Here is a 16,555-nt window from a genome sequence, read left to right as displayed (position 1 = left end):
ATTTCCCCTGAAACGGCTCCAGCTGTTAGCAGCTCCTCCCCTTTTTGAAACAGCCAATAGCGTTTCGTTAATATACAGTTTGTCTAGAGCGCAAGAGCGGACCTTGTCTCTCTGTTTGGTAAAGCCAGTTTCCTCTAACACCGTTTATCATCATAATCTCCTTCATCTCGCTTTGAAATGCAGCATTCTGTGCCGAATTCAAATGGGGCGATGTGATTGTTGTCTGCGTGGACTCGCACATATGATCCACGCTGCGCTCTCGTGTGAGTAGTCTAACTGTAGTGTGTGTGTGTTTGTGTATGTGTGTGCTGCTGCGGTGCGTGAAACTAACGTGAAAACAGACTTCATTCGCCTCAAATGAAAGCATATTCACACTGAATCATTTCCTATTACATATATAGTGTGCTATGTGCCTTAGGAAACGATTCAGTGTAAATATGCTTTCATTTGAGGCGAATGAAGTCTGTTTTCACTATGTGCCTTTCACCCTGTAGAAATTAGTAAATGTGTGTTAACAACTGACCGATTTCAGCTTCAGCAGTGTAGGGGGCGGGCTTTAGATTCTAGAGAGCATTTTGATTGGACAGAAGATTTGACGAGAAAGTGAAGTCTGCGATGATGTCACCAAAATCTGAGATTCGCTTTAACAGAAGTCAGAGATTGTAAATTTTGAATGCTTATATCTCCTAAATGCAAATTTTGTCATAGTTTTGCAACACACACCAGCTTATTCATAACTTAAGGCTAACACAGTAATACTAAAAGATAAAAAACTTAAGAGTGTATCAAATGCAACTAAAACCAGTGTGCGCTTAGCCAGTTTACAATTTGAGATTAATAGATGATGTTAAGCAAATCTGAAAGAAGTACAAAAATACATTGAACTGATCTCTTGCAAAGGTTTTATTTGTGTTTGTGCACTTTTGATGAGCAGAAAAGAAACATAACCCATAGTCTTAATAAAACATATGTGGACTCCCTGCACACCAGCAACTAACACATCATTTATTTCCACACAAATTAAACCAAAATCACACCTTTTTTGATAATTATGCACTGTAAACTACCGTTCAAGAGTTTAGGGCTGGTATTAATATTAATAGTTTTAATCTTAAGGCCTGTTCACGCCAAGGATGATAACTATAAATGTTATTTTTAATTTTATATTATTTTATATATTTTTGTATATTTAATTTTACAATACGACGAAAATAGTTACAAAAATCAAAATAACGACTTTATCCGCCAAGTTATTGACGTGAACTCGACGCATGCGTGAGAATATGATGCAGCTCCTCCGTTAATGACCCAGAAGAGGAGGAGCCGCTATCGCCTGAGCTCACGGCCGAGACCGACACAGAAGACAATAACTTGGCGGATAAAGTCATTATTTAGATTTTTTTTGCGCACAAAAACTATTCTCGTCACTTGGTAAAATTATTGTCCAGCCACTGTAGTGAGATGGGCTTTGTGTCGATGTGTTTAGGGCCTTTATGGGTCTTGTGAGTGGGAATGAACTGAATGCCAATGGAGGCCTTTCTGAAGCCTTCCTCAGCTTTCAACAAAAATATCTTCATTTGTGTTCAGAAGATGAACGAAGGTCTTACGGGTGTCCAACGACATGAGGGTGAGGAATTCATTAAATAATTTTCATTTTTGGGTGAACTAACCCTTTAATACAGTCAATTTCTGTCTAAAAAAAATTCTAACCTGATAAATTGCATTTTGGTTTAAATGAAATCCCCATTAACGAAACTGGTCCAGCAAATTTCGCCCGCGATACACCTAACTTGGTAAATACGAGAGCGTTCATGATCCACTCGGAGAACGTCTGAATCACATTAAAAACACATTAAAGTTGCCGGGATGAAGACTTACTTCTCACAAACACATTATTTCTTCCTCTTTTGGCAGTGGTGATTTTGGGCCGAGGGCACCGTCTGGTAGCAGCCGCTCATCAACACCCAAGGCACAAATAGAGGCAGCCAGCTGTGGAAGCTCTCACATCACTTCCTGCAGTCGGGCTCAGACTCACTCTCTCCCGCCTCTGAAAAACGCAACACTGTCATCCGCATGCATTGCTCTTTTTAGAAGACTTCACAGTCTGTGAGGGTACGAACTGCCTTTACATCGAAGCACAGGGCTGAGGTGAAGCTCAAGAGGTTGAACGTGTGAATATAATGCTACGTAGTCATGATAGACTCCATATTTATTTCGGTGTGAACACAACAAGGCATTTTTAAATTGACTTTACTCCAATTTTTCTGGGGTTCAAAAACAAAAGACTAAAGCATGTTCTTTTTACATGCACTGATAAAAAGATGAACATTACATTGATCACTGTCATCATCAGCACTTGATTATAAATGTATACATCTCAAAATCTGTTGACGTTTGGCTAACTATGCCACATTTCATATAGGGATTCCTTTAAAAAGCAGTGTGTGTGTGTCTCAATCCACTCCCTACTTCAGTAAGTACACTCATACGGCCACTATAGTAACTTCTGATAGCAAAAGGACAAATAATATCCTTATAAAATAATAAATAAATAATAATGGACCCACTTTATATTAGGTGGCCTTAACTACTCTGTACTAACATTGTAATTAATAATTTGATACATTGCACTTATTGTGTACATACATGTTTTTACATTGTACTTACATTTAAAAAAACACCTTCATGTAATTACGTCTGTAATTAATTTCTGTAATTACATTTGTAATTACACAGTTGGCTCTTCCCTTACACCTAACCCTACCCTTAAACTGACCCACACCACCACACCTCTCCCTAACTCTACCCGTATTCCACCTCAATATCAGCAAAGGTGTTTTGCAATACAATTTGAACACAGTAAGTACATTGTATTTATTTTTTGATGTAAGTACATAGTACTTAAGGGCACCTAATATAAAGTGGGGCCATAATAATTAAATAATAACTCATGTTTGGTCTGTGCACATGAATTAAACAGACGGCTTTTGCTGTTTTGTTGCGTCTCACATGGGGCTGCACAATTAATCGAATTTGTAATCGTGATTATTCCACGGCTCTGTGAAATACTTGATTCTGATTGGTCAATCGCGCATTCCAGCGGTATGTTATTTCCAGATAACACCCGCTCATCCGGGTACTACGAGTTATCTTGACCGGTTCTACTTCTGTGCTTAACGCTGGCGCCATCTTGTGGCTTAAACAGCCGTGGGTTACAATGGAAGACTTCAAGGCGGGTTTCCTTTATAATGTTTTAAATATGGATATTTTTCTTACACAAACGCATCGATTGGAATCAGAAGGCCCTATTAACCCATCGGAGCCGTGTGGAGCAGTTATTTGACGGACAGCTGCATTTTTTATGGACTTCAAACACAACTACAACTACTGCTGGGATTAACGTTAGCCTGGACTTTTTAAATATAACTCTGATTGTATTTGTCTGACAGAAGAATGTCATAAACACCTAAAATGACTTGAGGGTGAGTAAATCATAGGCTTGGTTTCATTTTTGGGTGAACTAACCCTTTCAGCATTCATTTCCAACATTTAGCAGCAATAGATAAAGGCTTAAAGCAGGTTGGAACTGTTTTTCTTGGCGGAAGCTTTGCGTAAGAGCTAATAAAATATTTAATCTCAAGACAATATTTTGTGTCTAATTTATTTGAGACTAGTAGCCGTGTAATAAGCGGGATAATGTCCACCCAGCCGGTTGTTATCGCAGAATAAACCCCTTCAGAGAGACGCTCCGCTTCGCCTCGGGGTCCTGATCACTCTGAAGGGGTTTATTCTGCGATAACAACCGGCTGGGTGGACATTATCCCTTACTTACAATAGACCCCTTCACGGGTGATGTCACAGGACAATTCCCAGTTCGCAGTTCGCATGTCGGGGTCAGAAAGTTCATTCCATCCCATTGAATTGTATGTCAACCAGAGAATTTCTCGTCAAGAAAAAAAATGCCTACTTGCATCGTGAACTGTGAAATCGCACCAGTTGGGGAGTCAAGTTTTTCAGGATTTCCACAGGCTCTCATCCGTTAAAGAACATCGACGACATTTGTGGCTGCAAGCGATAACGGGCTGGGGTGTGTTAATGATGTCACGCAGGTGTTGGAGGAATAACTGCTTTTGATGAATTAGCTTGAGATCGAATTCGTGCTAGATTTTTTGGCTATAAATTATAGACATGGCATCTGAGGACTAATTCTCTTTTTTTCTCCGTTATTTTGCTTAATTTCCAGATTCGTTCATAAGCTCGTAATTCTTAATGTGCTCTTCAAAAAAGTTGTTGTTTATGGATGTTCGTTCGAACGTTGATTTCGGGAAACAGACTCGAACTATGTTGATAACAATGAAACTAATAATGGTTTTGGCTAATGATGCTTTTGTATTTTCATTTAATCTAGCACAAACAATATAAATTGGTATGTTTATAGTCATTGTCTGTGTTTTATATGTGCCCTATAAATACTTGCCCTCTGTAGTGAACCTAAGCTGGTCCATTACCTGACTTAAGCCAAGGTTAAAAAATAAAAAAGTGGTAATTTATCGCTAGTTGTTAGCCGCAGGCTAGCGCCAACATTGTGACAATGACGGTAGAGTTAAGCCATAAGTAAATGTTTTTAACAAAACTGTTTTCTGTAAACTGTAGACTGATTCAATAGTTAGGTGAAGTTTTATATCTGACGATTTGACCGGTGGCATGTCTTTACATTAGCGCTTTCGCTATGACTACAGGAGATCGCGTTGCTTTTCTGACCCCATGCTGCGCGCGCACCTGCGATGTTTACAAACACTGAAGGGGTCTATTACACACTCTAAAAAATGCTGGGTTAAAAACAACCCAAGTTAGGTTGGAAATGGACAAATTGGCATGGCATGCAGTCGCTTCAAACTGTGTTATTAAACTATTCAAAACTTCATTTAATGTAAATTGTAATAATCATAATTTATAATCGCAATTACAATTTCAGAGGAATAATCGACAATTAGGATTTTTGTCATAATCGTGCAGCACTAGTCTCGCAGCTTTTCAGTGTCCTTCAGCACAAACAGCATGAGATCACAGCACGGCGAAAGAAGAAAAAACACGAACATTTCCATCAAATTTGACTTCAGATTTAGTTTCTGGAACTTTAGTCTTAAACTGTGAGATTGGTAATTTTATTGTGTTAAGGTTTCAGATTAAGTTTATTAATATGTCTATTTAATCTTTGATAACAAAGATTATTGGGGTGTTATTTGTATATTCATTTGTATTAAAGATCATTTGGGCATTAGTTGGAGCATTACTGGAGCATTATTATAGTTATAATTATTATAGAGAATATTATAGTTTTCATTTGTATTAAAGATAATTTGGGCATTAGTTGAGATTAGAATAGTTAAGACTATTGGAGTATTAATTGGAGCTTTACTGGAATTTTCTTTTTTTTTATTAAATATTATTGGACAAGACATACACTTTTTAATAAAGATAATTGGAGCATTATTGTAGTTTTAATTTTTATTGAAGATTATTTGAGTATTATTTGATTTTAATTCATTAAAGATTTTTAGAGTATTAATTGGAGCATTATTGCAGTTTTAATTTTTATTCAATATTATTGGAGTATTATTAGACACACTTTTTAATAAAGATTATTGGATTATTATTGGGGATTAAAAAAAGATTTGAGTATTATTGAAGATTTCATTTTTATAAAAGATTATTAAAGTATTAACTCTTTCCCTGCCAGAGTTTAAAGAAAAAGAAAAAGAAAAGTTGCCAGCCACCGCCAGGGTTTTTGACCATTTTCTCAAAAATGTAACGGCCCATATAATATTATGTATTATGATTATCTGAGCATGCAATATATCAAAAGAAAGAGCTGCCCCTCTGCTTTTAAACAAACAAAAACTTTTATTCTAGCGTCATGCATTCCTTTTTTTTAATCAACAGTCAAATATAGGTAAGTTTCATTAAAAATCACAACAACAAAAAAAACATTTTGAACAAAAAGTCAATTGAAAAGCATGTTTTTGTGAAAGACTGAAGTCATTTCAGTCAGTAACATTATACAGTTTTGATTTACATGCTTTATTTTACATAAGCATATGATTACCTATGATATCACTTGTTTCTGAGTTTTCTTCACCTGTGTTTTTATCTAGAGATACCTCATTCAGAAGATGCGTAATGGCGCCCCCTAGTGTCTAACAGTGAAAACAGTTTGGCAGGAAAAGAGTTAATTGGAGCATTATTGGAGTTTACATTTTTATGAAAGATTGTTGGAGTATTATTTTCATTTTTATTAAAGATTATTAAACTTCAGAAAAGAAAATGTCAGATTTTGTACATTCTATGATACTTTCACTTTCTTTGTAATTGTTAGTGAAATTTAGCAGTAATTTGTGAGTACATGTATTGTTCAGCGTAGCGAGCGTAATGAGACGCATCCACTGTATAACTCAGTGGCTCGTCTCAGATCTCAGATCTAACAGCTGAACCTGAAAGCATGTGTGCGGCGCAGGTTAGCAAGCGTTCTGGCTCTGGAATAAACTAGCTATAAAGTGCTGCGTTCACCAGCGAGTCTCTGTGGTCTTTCAGCCTTCACCCGTTTTCTCTAATGAGCTTCACTCACGACTGACGCCGTTCAGCAGCAAAAAAAAAAAAACCTTTTAATAATTTGTGCTCTTGCTGCTGTTCTGAATGCCCTAGCAGAGCACTTTCTCTGACATTCTGCTGATGGAACGACATCCAGAAGTGCTTATGATTACAAAAAACTCGTTTGACTCCTCCCACTTCCCCAATATTAGCTTGGCCAAAATCTATAAATAAGAAAAAAGGAAAGGCTTGGGAAATAAATATGCCACAGCTTCATTTTCTCTGGGTGTTTTGCACCACTTAACACATATTTTCAAATGCAATACACCCAGTTTGGCACGAGAGAACGAGGCGCTTTGTGTCAGAAGAGCTGGGAGAGAAAGTCAGGTGCCCAGTCCATGGCCGTTTGGGCCACAGCCAGCGCAGCCGCCCCTAATGTGGCCGACAGACCCCACACTGCCATTTTGATGAGTTGGTTAGTGTTCGCTGGCTGGCTGCTCATGGGACGGGCAGTCTGGTGGAGCTCCTGAAGCTGCTGGCGAAGGACGGAGTCTGGACGCTGCCTCAGTGTGGACGACTGGAAGTCCGTGAAGGTGCTGATGGCGATTCTGACACGAGAAACACACACAGGGTCATTATTATATCGGTATTTACATTTAGTTTTTTAGATTTTGCATTTAGTCATTAAGGTTTAGTCATTTTGTTGTGTGTTTAATTAAGTGTATCACTGACATGCGCGTTTTCATTTTCATTTTGCTTTAGTCATTTTTAGTCGACAAAACTAAAACTAAATGGACATTAACAAATTTAATTTTATTACTATTCCTGTAATACGTCCATTTCATTTCTAGTATTTCAAATTAAACTAAATGAAAATTTTGGAATTTTGCCAGAGTGCTTTTTTTTAATTTTTAATAAGTCTAATTTAACATTTTTTTTAAGTTTTACTGTCATTTTAATTAAAATTACACATTTTAATTATTAATTAAATAATTATGAATTTTGTTGTGTTTTATTAATTGTTTTCAAGATTTTTAATATGTCTATTTAATTTCTATAATTTTTTACTTTAGTTTTTCATTTTATTACTTTAACTGAAACTAAATGGACAACTAAATATGTCAACGTTTTTTAAATATTTTTTTTTAAAAATTGGAAATTTGCTAAAGTTAGACATTTTTAGTTTTTTTTTTAGTTTTCTAATTTATTAACTTTATTTTAGTTTTATTTTGTAATTAAATTAAAAAACTTTTAGTAATTTTGTTGCATTTTATTATCATTTTTAAAAAATATGTCCATTTAATTTCTATAAATGTTTACTGCCTCAGTGTGGACGACTGGAAGTCCGTGAAGGTGCTGATGGCGATTCTGACACATTATTATGTTAGTATTTACTTTTAGTTTTTTATATTGTGCAATTTAGTCATTAAGGTTTAGTCATTTTGTTGTGTGTTTATTTAAGCGGTATTTAAGTATCACTGATATGCACGTTTTCATTTAAATTTTGCTTTAGTCATTTTTATGTCAACAAAACTGAAACTAAATGTTAGGATATTAACAAATTTAAATTTAAAGTTATGTTTTAGTCATCTTTAGTATTATTTTTATAATATGTCCATTAATTTCTAGTACTGGAATTTTGCCAAAGTAAATTTTATTAGTATTTTTTTTAAATAAGTCTTATTTAATAATTTTATTTCAGTTTTAGTGTATCATTTTGATTCAAATTACAAATTGTAATTTTAAAAAGTTTTTGTAATTTTGTTGTATTATTTTGATTATATGTCCATTAATTTCTAGTACTTCAAAGTAAACAAAATAAAAATGTGGATTTTTGCCAAAGCAAATTATTATTATTATTATTATTATTATTATTATTATTATTATATATTTTAAATAAGTCTAATTTATTAATTTTATTTCAGTTTTAGTTTGTCATTTTAATTTAAGTTACACATTTTAATTATTAATTAATTAATTAATTATTTTGTTGTGTTTTATTAATTGTTTTGTAGATTCTTTTAATATGTATATTTAATTTCTGTAATTTTTTACTTCAGTTTTTCATTTTATTACTTCAGCTGAAACTAAATAGACATAAAAAATATTTCAAAGTTGTGTTTTAGTCATCTTTTTTTAATAGTTTCATTTACTTTCTAGCAATTCAAATTAAAGTAAAGAAAAAATTGGAAATTTGCCAGTTTGATATTTTTAGTAGTTTTTTTTAAATGTCTAATTTATTAAGTTTATTTAACTTTTATTTTGTCATTTTGATGAAAATGACAATTTTTTATTTTAAAAGGTTTTAGTAATTTTATATTATATATATTTTAAATATGTCAATTTGATTTCAATTAATTTTTACTTCAGTTTAAGTTTGTCCTTTTAGTACTTCGACTGAAACTAAATGGACATTAAAAATGTTCATTTTTAAAGTTGTGTTTAGTTCATTTTATTATCATCTTTTTAATATGTCCATTTAATTTAGAATACTTTAAAATTAAACTAAATAAAAATTTGATATTTTGCATTTGCAAATAACTTTTTAAATATTTTATTTTTGTTCATGTTTCATTTACTTCCATTAAATTAGTATGTTTAGCTTTGTTTTAGTGAACAATAACACTGGTGTGAAGTGATCTTTGATCGTAAAAACTGGCTAGCCATTAGCAATACAGCAAACACAACAAAAGCTATAAACTATAAATGCTGTATGATTTAGTCTGAATGCTTTCATCAAGTATAATGGCTAACTGTTAAACTAGCTGTTAAACTAGCCATTATACTTGATGGCTAGTATAACTAGTTGACTCTTTAACTTTTGTCTCTGCCGCAGGAGAAATGCTGCATGAAGCCACAAAATTCAGGTTTGAGGTTTAAAATCAAGAGGCATTCACAACTTCCAATGAACAGATAAGAAAACAATCCGTTTTCCTTCAGAATAACATGCACCCAAAAAAAAAATCATGCACAATAAAACCAGGAAAATTATGTGGGACCAATGAGATTTAAGGACAGAAATAGAAACCAAGCGGCCGACAAAAGGGGCATATTAAACGCCTGGCTAGTGAACAACAGCAAGAGAAGAATAACTGGGTGAATCATGAGAACAAAAGAAATTGGATTGAGAACGGAGGCATGGCCTCTAGTCCTGATCAGAGACACGAATAGATCCTCATTTCTGGAGATTTCCCAAATCCGGCGGAGCCCATGCTGAGGGCTACACGACACACGACTTTCTCCCGACAGTTTAGAGGAAAAACATCATTAAAAAATCATAAAATATTCAATTCCATTTCATTACGGTCTCTATGGAAGAATAGTAAACATGGAATGCAAATGCCTTTCACTCAAGATAATAAAACAGGCAGAAATGCATTCAACATTTAATGAAAAAGTGCAAGAAACACCATAGGCAGGCACTGACGGGCTTAGCGTCTTTAAGTCATTTTTTTGCTTTTTTCCTCTCCTGCCTCTGATTCCCGGCTTCCCCCAGTTCTCATTAGTATCTACAGCTAATGCGCCACCGCTGAAAATAGCTGACAGGTAACAGCAGAGCAATTAACTTTTAAACTTTCCCTTTACCAGCGGAAGGCCCGCGAGAGCCAGCGGTTTGCGCTGACGAAACCCCAGTATAATGCGGTGACGCGCTGTCACTCAAACCGGCCGTGACCTATCATGAAAGGAGTTTGGGAAGCTCTTTTCCGTTCAGCAACAGTTCATCAAAACCACATCGGTCAGGTTACTAAAAGCTCCAAAGAACTTCTGAAAGGTCTTCTGAAATCAAAGTGCAAAGCAGGGTTATTACTGTTAAATAAAACCACAACCAGAAGAAGAAAAAACATTGTCTATCTTCAAATAAAAGAACAAAAATACAAAACCTCTTTTATTTCAGTTTCTGTAGTTCTCATTTTCGTTCAGTTTTAGTTATTTTATTCCTTCAGCTTAAACTAAACCTTTAAAGGGGTGGTGTCATGCGATTTATCTTTTTTAACTTTAGTGAGTGTGTAATGTCGCTGCTTGAGCATAAACAGTATCTGCAAAGTTACAGCGCTGAGAGTTCAATGCAAACGGAGATATTGTCTTCTAAAGTTACGGCAGTTTATTGCCTACAAGTGGCCGGTTTGGACTACAACGAGCTTCTTCCTGGGTTGGTGACATCATAAACCCTTGCTAGTCTCAGCAGATGTGACTTCTGCCCGTAATGGGAAGGGGCGTGGCCTTAACCTGTGCTTGGCACTAAAGGCCAATAAAAATACAGGAAACTACATTTGGCCATCTAACCAATCTAAGACCATTGCGTTTGTCAGAGGGATGGGCTTCATAGAAGCAGGAAGCAAACGAGCCGTTCAAAGGAAAGTGGAGACAGCGGCGTGGAATAAAGGGAGAATAGAAGAAAAATACGGCGTTTAAAAAAAAAAAACAAGCCTAAAAAAAAAAAAACACGGAACCACCCATTTAGGGGTTCATGCTCTATCGACATATAAGAGGTCATAGTACTATAAAAATGTCCAAAAACAGCTTTCATTGAAATCTGCTGCCAAAACCACCATACCCTAAATAAATGCAGAATCATTTTGGTGATTCCCTAGATCTTTTTTGTTATTGATGTTTTAATTAGGATACTTGTCCGGTCGGGCAAGTAAAATTCTCTTTCAACTGCCCCTTCAAAAAATACACTTTTCCTGGACAAGCGTTAATGTTGAGGTTTATTAGGCTGCTGTCCCTTTAAGAGCTTCTTCGAGAAAAAAAGACGTTTGGGGGGTAAAATTTTGTTATTTTGGCAAGGTTGCCAGCTAAAATTCACATTCCTGGGTCTATTTATCACATAATTGAGGTTGTTTCACTTCAACCCGCGGACATGGAAAACAACCTGCGTGAAAACCACAGACTTGGCAACACAGTGCAGTTGAGTTCTGTTGACATTTGACAACTAACGTTATGCGTCGCTTCGTTGCTCTGATTGGTTGTAGTTCTGTCCAATCGAGGTCTTTCCTGGTTGGGTTGAAACACGCCCCATAATCACAGCCCAATGGAGCATCAGACTCATATTCTGACTAGAGCTGAGCATGACCACTTCAGGCTAGCTTTATGTGTCACACTTTGGGTGTTTGAACACAATGAGTAAAATTATGCGCAATCCCACGCTGAAATTCAAGCCCTGTAACAGCCACAATATTCATCGGGAGAAAATTAAGGTGGGTTTGTGTCACTCACTGTCGGAGAGATGAATTATTAGGGCCGGGACTTTAACGCGTTAAGTTAGATTAATTACGCAAAAAAATAAATAACAATTTTAACCACACTTATTTTTGCACCGCGGAACGTTTTTCAATGAATGAGTTTCGACGGACCGATTATACTGGAACACCAACTAGCGCTCACGAGTCACGACAACAACAAACCACAGTGAACATGAGCGAAGAAGCTGATGAGACACATCAAAACACATCTGTTTATCTGCGCATTTACTGAATGAGCTCTGAGCACTGTATGTCCGACTGATTGCACCCTATCTTATCTCTTTATTCTTTTTATAATAGTTTTAGTTTACCTTTGTTCTTATCTTTGGTTATTGTTATTTTATATGTTCTTTTGAGTTAAATATGACGAGTGAAAACTGGGTTTGATGGAAATAGTAAGTTTGACAATAAGGTTTGAGTATGTGTAAATCTGTGGAGGGTATGATGAGTGAGAATGGGTTTAACAAGAAGGTTTCTGAGTAAAAATCAGGGAATAGTGATTAAAATGGATGTTATGAACGTGTTTGAGAAAGAAATGAAGGAGAGGTGTTCTAATGAAGATGGTTCATGTATGTAGGCTGTAAACTGAAGAATGTTTTATTTTTATATCAGACCATTATTGTGGATCTGACCATTTTATTTTATTTTATCTTATTTTTTATTATTATAATTTTATTTTATTTTATTATTAATAAATTTTATTTATTATTATAATTTCATTTTTTATTCCTCCATGTGGTATTCTTTTTTCTCATGCATTTGTTACCACTGTTTTAATTAATTTCTATGCAAAGCACTTTGAATTGCCATTGGGTATGAAATGTGCTATACAAATAAACTTGCCTTGCCTTGCCTTGATGAGACCGCTTTGCTTGGCCCCGTGGATGGGACATTTTGTTTTAAAAAACGAAAGGATGGAAGCGTCAAGAGCATGGTTGTGTGCAAGCTATACAACAAAGAATTAGCGTATCACCGCAGCACATCGAGCCTCAAATATCACAAAAGTATGCTTTTACTACACTTAATGGCAAACAGTGCACTGCTGGACTGAAATAATAAACAATATTTTGTTGGTTAAGTTTATGCATTCAGTCATTATTCAATGGTATACTAAAAATCCACGTGAAAAATTACTTCTCACTGTTCTTAGGTCAAATATTTATATGCAATTAAAATGCGATTAATTTCGATTAATTAATTACAAAGCCTCTAATTAATTTGATTAATTTTTTTAATCGAGTCCCGGCTCTACTAATTATTATAATTTTTCGCAGAAAATGAGTATTGTAAGTGTTTCAGATATTTCTTTGTTCTTGTAATGCTGACTGCTTGTCTTATATTAGCTAACCTAGTATTCGTTTTAGCGGAAGTGTCAATAACTGAAATTTCCCGATTTAAAATTACTCATATCGTGAAATAAGACTTTGATCATAACGCCCACCAATAATCGTGATTATGATTTTTGCCATTATCGAGCAGGACAAGTTCAACACCTGCTTTTCAGAGAGACTGAAAATAAAAGATTCTCATGAATATGGAGAATGAAGAATAACTTCGCTTAATCGTTTTCTCACACAAAGCTCCAGAAGACTTGCGTATGGTCTCTATTTTGGTGTTTTTATCCTTTTTGGAGCTTGTCAGACACTATGAACTGCTGTTGTATGGCAAAACCTGGGTGAAAATCCTACAAAGATTCTATTCAGAGTATGTAGAGGTTTCTAAAAGACACAAGGGTGAGCAAATAATGACAGAATTTAATTATTTTGTGGGCGAGCTGTCCCTTTAACTCCTAACGCAATCAGCTCTGCAGGGAATCTCTTTTCCGGCATCTTCAGAGATGAATTCTCGTCTTTGGTTTCCTCTAACCGCTCTCTTCAAGGTGGCACGTCTGACGGTCTTTGATCGCTTTTTCTCCCTCCCTCTTGTCTCTAAAACAGTTTCTAATTTTATCGTTTTCCTCTCTCAGAAGCAGCAGATTGTGTGACCTCTGTCACATCATTCTTCTGTTTCTTCCCTCACCCTCTTCCTCTTGCTCAATCTGTTCTTGCTGTGGTGAAGAAGATACAGCAGATGATGGATGTGTTTACACTGGAAGAACATTTCCACGGCTGCACTCAGTCAAACCATCACAGCTCCACAGTCCTTACGGAAACACTATCCTCATCTTCCTCCTCTTTGAGAGCCTCCTTCACTAATCACGCATGCATGTATTGAGGGCAAACATTAAGACTACTTATGTCAAAAACACACAAAAACAATCGTCATCATTCATTATTGTAAATAATAAAGTTACGGCCTCTGCAGATGTCCGAACTAAGTGCTAAATATGCACTGACCCTAAAATTGCCTGTAAACCTGATCACCATTAAAGCCTTGGGAGCCTGTTATTGGCTTTTAGGGCATAACTTAAACCCATCTCTCTCGCTGTCATAACGTTATGGGTTAACACAGTTCAGTGGGATGCTCTAATTCAATGCGTCCTTCCATCTAACACGCATGATGGCCCTATTATTAGACACTTGCTTCTGAGATGGTACGTCCAATTACCCATCAGTCTGCACTTGGCTTGTGTGAGAGTGTGTGTGTGTGTCCTGCAGGCCTTTGTGAATCAGCCCTGGTTTGATGACCTGTAAGTGCTGGCACTTTGTCACTTCACCATGAGCTGCTCGTTCAAGCGTGTTGTGATGCACCAAATTAAAGGCCTTTGCTTACTGGACGCGCTTAAATACACAAGTTACAGGTGGAGGTTACATGTTCCAATTTGCTGAAGATCAGAAGGTTTTCAATACGCATTCACTTACAGTGATTCTTCCTCAAAAGAGCTCATTGTAGTCTGGGAAAACTCAGTCAAAAAATATTTGATATTGACGTTTGATGCATGTTGCCAGTTTTGTACGCAACATGCATGAAATATTGATCACGTTTCTCTAAACCGTAGCAGCACACTTTAGATCTCCTTTATTAAGCATACCTGATTTGACTGATTAGCTCATCAAGCGCTCCGTGACCTGAATTAGGCATATTAAATAAACCAAAATGCTGTCGTGGGGTTCTGCAGAAAATAGCCTGCAAAATAGCAAAAAGCCCTCAAAAATCACATGCAATAAAACATGCAATGGACTCATTCGCTTCGTCCTTTCCAAGGTATGCAAAAGCCGTATATGCATACTGATGCTGGTAGGTCACATGATAATAACAGCATGGCGGATGTAGTAAGTTTCAAATCTCATTCACACTACCCGTATTCATAGAACATGGGTGCTTATATCCGGCACTTTAGTTCCTAATCAAACACACTTGAACCAGCTGATCAAAGTCTTCTGTAAACTAGAAGATTACAGGTAAGTGAGTTTTTATCATGATCTGAGCTAAACGGAGTTAAAGGTGGGGTAAGTGATATTTCAAAAATGCTTTAGAAAAGTGTCTCAGGCCGAGTGCCAAAACAAACTTGTAGCCAATCAGCATTAAGGGGCTTGTCTACTAATCAGTGTTAATTTCGTTGACGCATAATGGACGCGAGGCAAACTAAACAATAAAATTCCACTTCAAATATTTTTTCCCCAAAGTTAGTTTATGTCACTGAAGGCAGTTATCATGACGATGATTTCATTTCAAGTATTCGTTTTTAAAATAAGTTTAGTTTTAGTTAGTTATCTGATGCTATAAAAACAGGGGTGTGACGTCATGATTGACAGCTGAGACTGACGGCTTCTCTGAGTGAAGTTGTCACTGAGGCAGTAACAGACTTTTTTCGGGATTTTTGGGAGCAGATTGGCGCTTTAGCTTTAATTTCTAAATTTCCATAACTGTTTATTTCACACCAACACAATTAATTGTTCTGCATCTGTGAGAGTGTGGACGGGCTTTTGATATCACAGCTGTACTTCCTGCGCTCTACTGCGCAACTCCGGTCCCGAAATCTCTACTGCGCAGACTCGGTCCCAAGATGTCAGCGCCGTGCAGGCCGCCTGAAAGCTTCAACTCTGTCAAGCAGAAACGGATGATGTCGAGTCGTCCATATTTTTTTACGGTGTATGAGTAGCACACATTGCTTTCACTTATTGATGACATCATACCCTCGGCCACCATAGTCTTGGGTTACGTATGTGTGGGGCGGAGCTATCAAAATAGGGCCGAGACCCTTTTGGGGTTGGGGGGTGTGTGTTTTGGTGATTTGAAATAACAACGGTTACCAGAAAGTTCTTACCCCACCTTTAAGAAAGTAATTTTTGATTACAAGTACCAACCAAATCAAATCTGGGGGATACAAAAACAGTCGCATTATTGTGAGATGGAAGTTGCAATTATGAAAAATAGATGCAAATTTTTGTCTTTTTTTGAGGAAAAAAATACTTTAAATTAAGTGAGTTTTTCTTAAAACAAGCAAAATAATCTGCCAATGGGGTAGGCAATGGGGTGGCAATATTTTTTGTTTGAAATAAGATTATTTTGCTTACCCCATAGGCAGATTACTTTGCTTATTTTAAGAAAAAGCTCACTTACTTTTGAGCTATTTTCCCCCAAAACAAGACAAAAACTTTTGCTTGTCTAGTAAATGCTTCTTAATGTAAGAATTTTTAGATATTTGGACTTAAAACAGGACAAAACAAACTAAGAAAGGCATTTTTTGCAGTGTACTGATGCAATTAGGAGAAATAAAGTCAGAATTGAGAGATATAGTCACAATTAGGAAAATTATGCAACTGGGAGTTATGAAGTCAGAA

The 16,555-nt window shown here is 36.0% G+C and overlaps 1 protein-coding gene across 1 annotated transcript in view; it reads right to left on the bottom strand.

The window, feature by feature from the left end:
• Positions 1 to 885: 885 nt before the first annotated feature.
• The window catches only part of zgc:63863 (uncharacterized protein LOC393372 homolog), a 51,805-nt gene continuing 36,135 nt past the window's right edge, over positions 886 to 16,555 (bottom strand). The window contains exon 8 of the mRNA XM_067425844.1: positions 886 to 7,196. Coding sequence (XP_067281945.1) covers positions 6,950 to 7,196 — 247 coding nt within the window. The 3' untranslated portion in view covers positions 886 to 6,949. The remainder of the gene's footprint in view (positions 7,197 to 16,555) is intronic.

This window comes from Pseudorasbora parva, chromosome 19 (genome assembly GCF_024679245.1).
Source record: "Pseudorasbora parva isolate DD20220531a chromosome 19, ASM2467924v1, whole genome shotgun sequence".
Lineage (NCBI taxonomy): Eukaryota > Metazoa > Chordata > Actinopteri > Cypriniformes > Gobionidae > Pseudorasbora > Pseudorasbora parva.
Note: the sequence above shows the minus strand (reverse complement) of the source record. Positions and strands in the feature narration are given on the sequence as shown.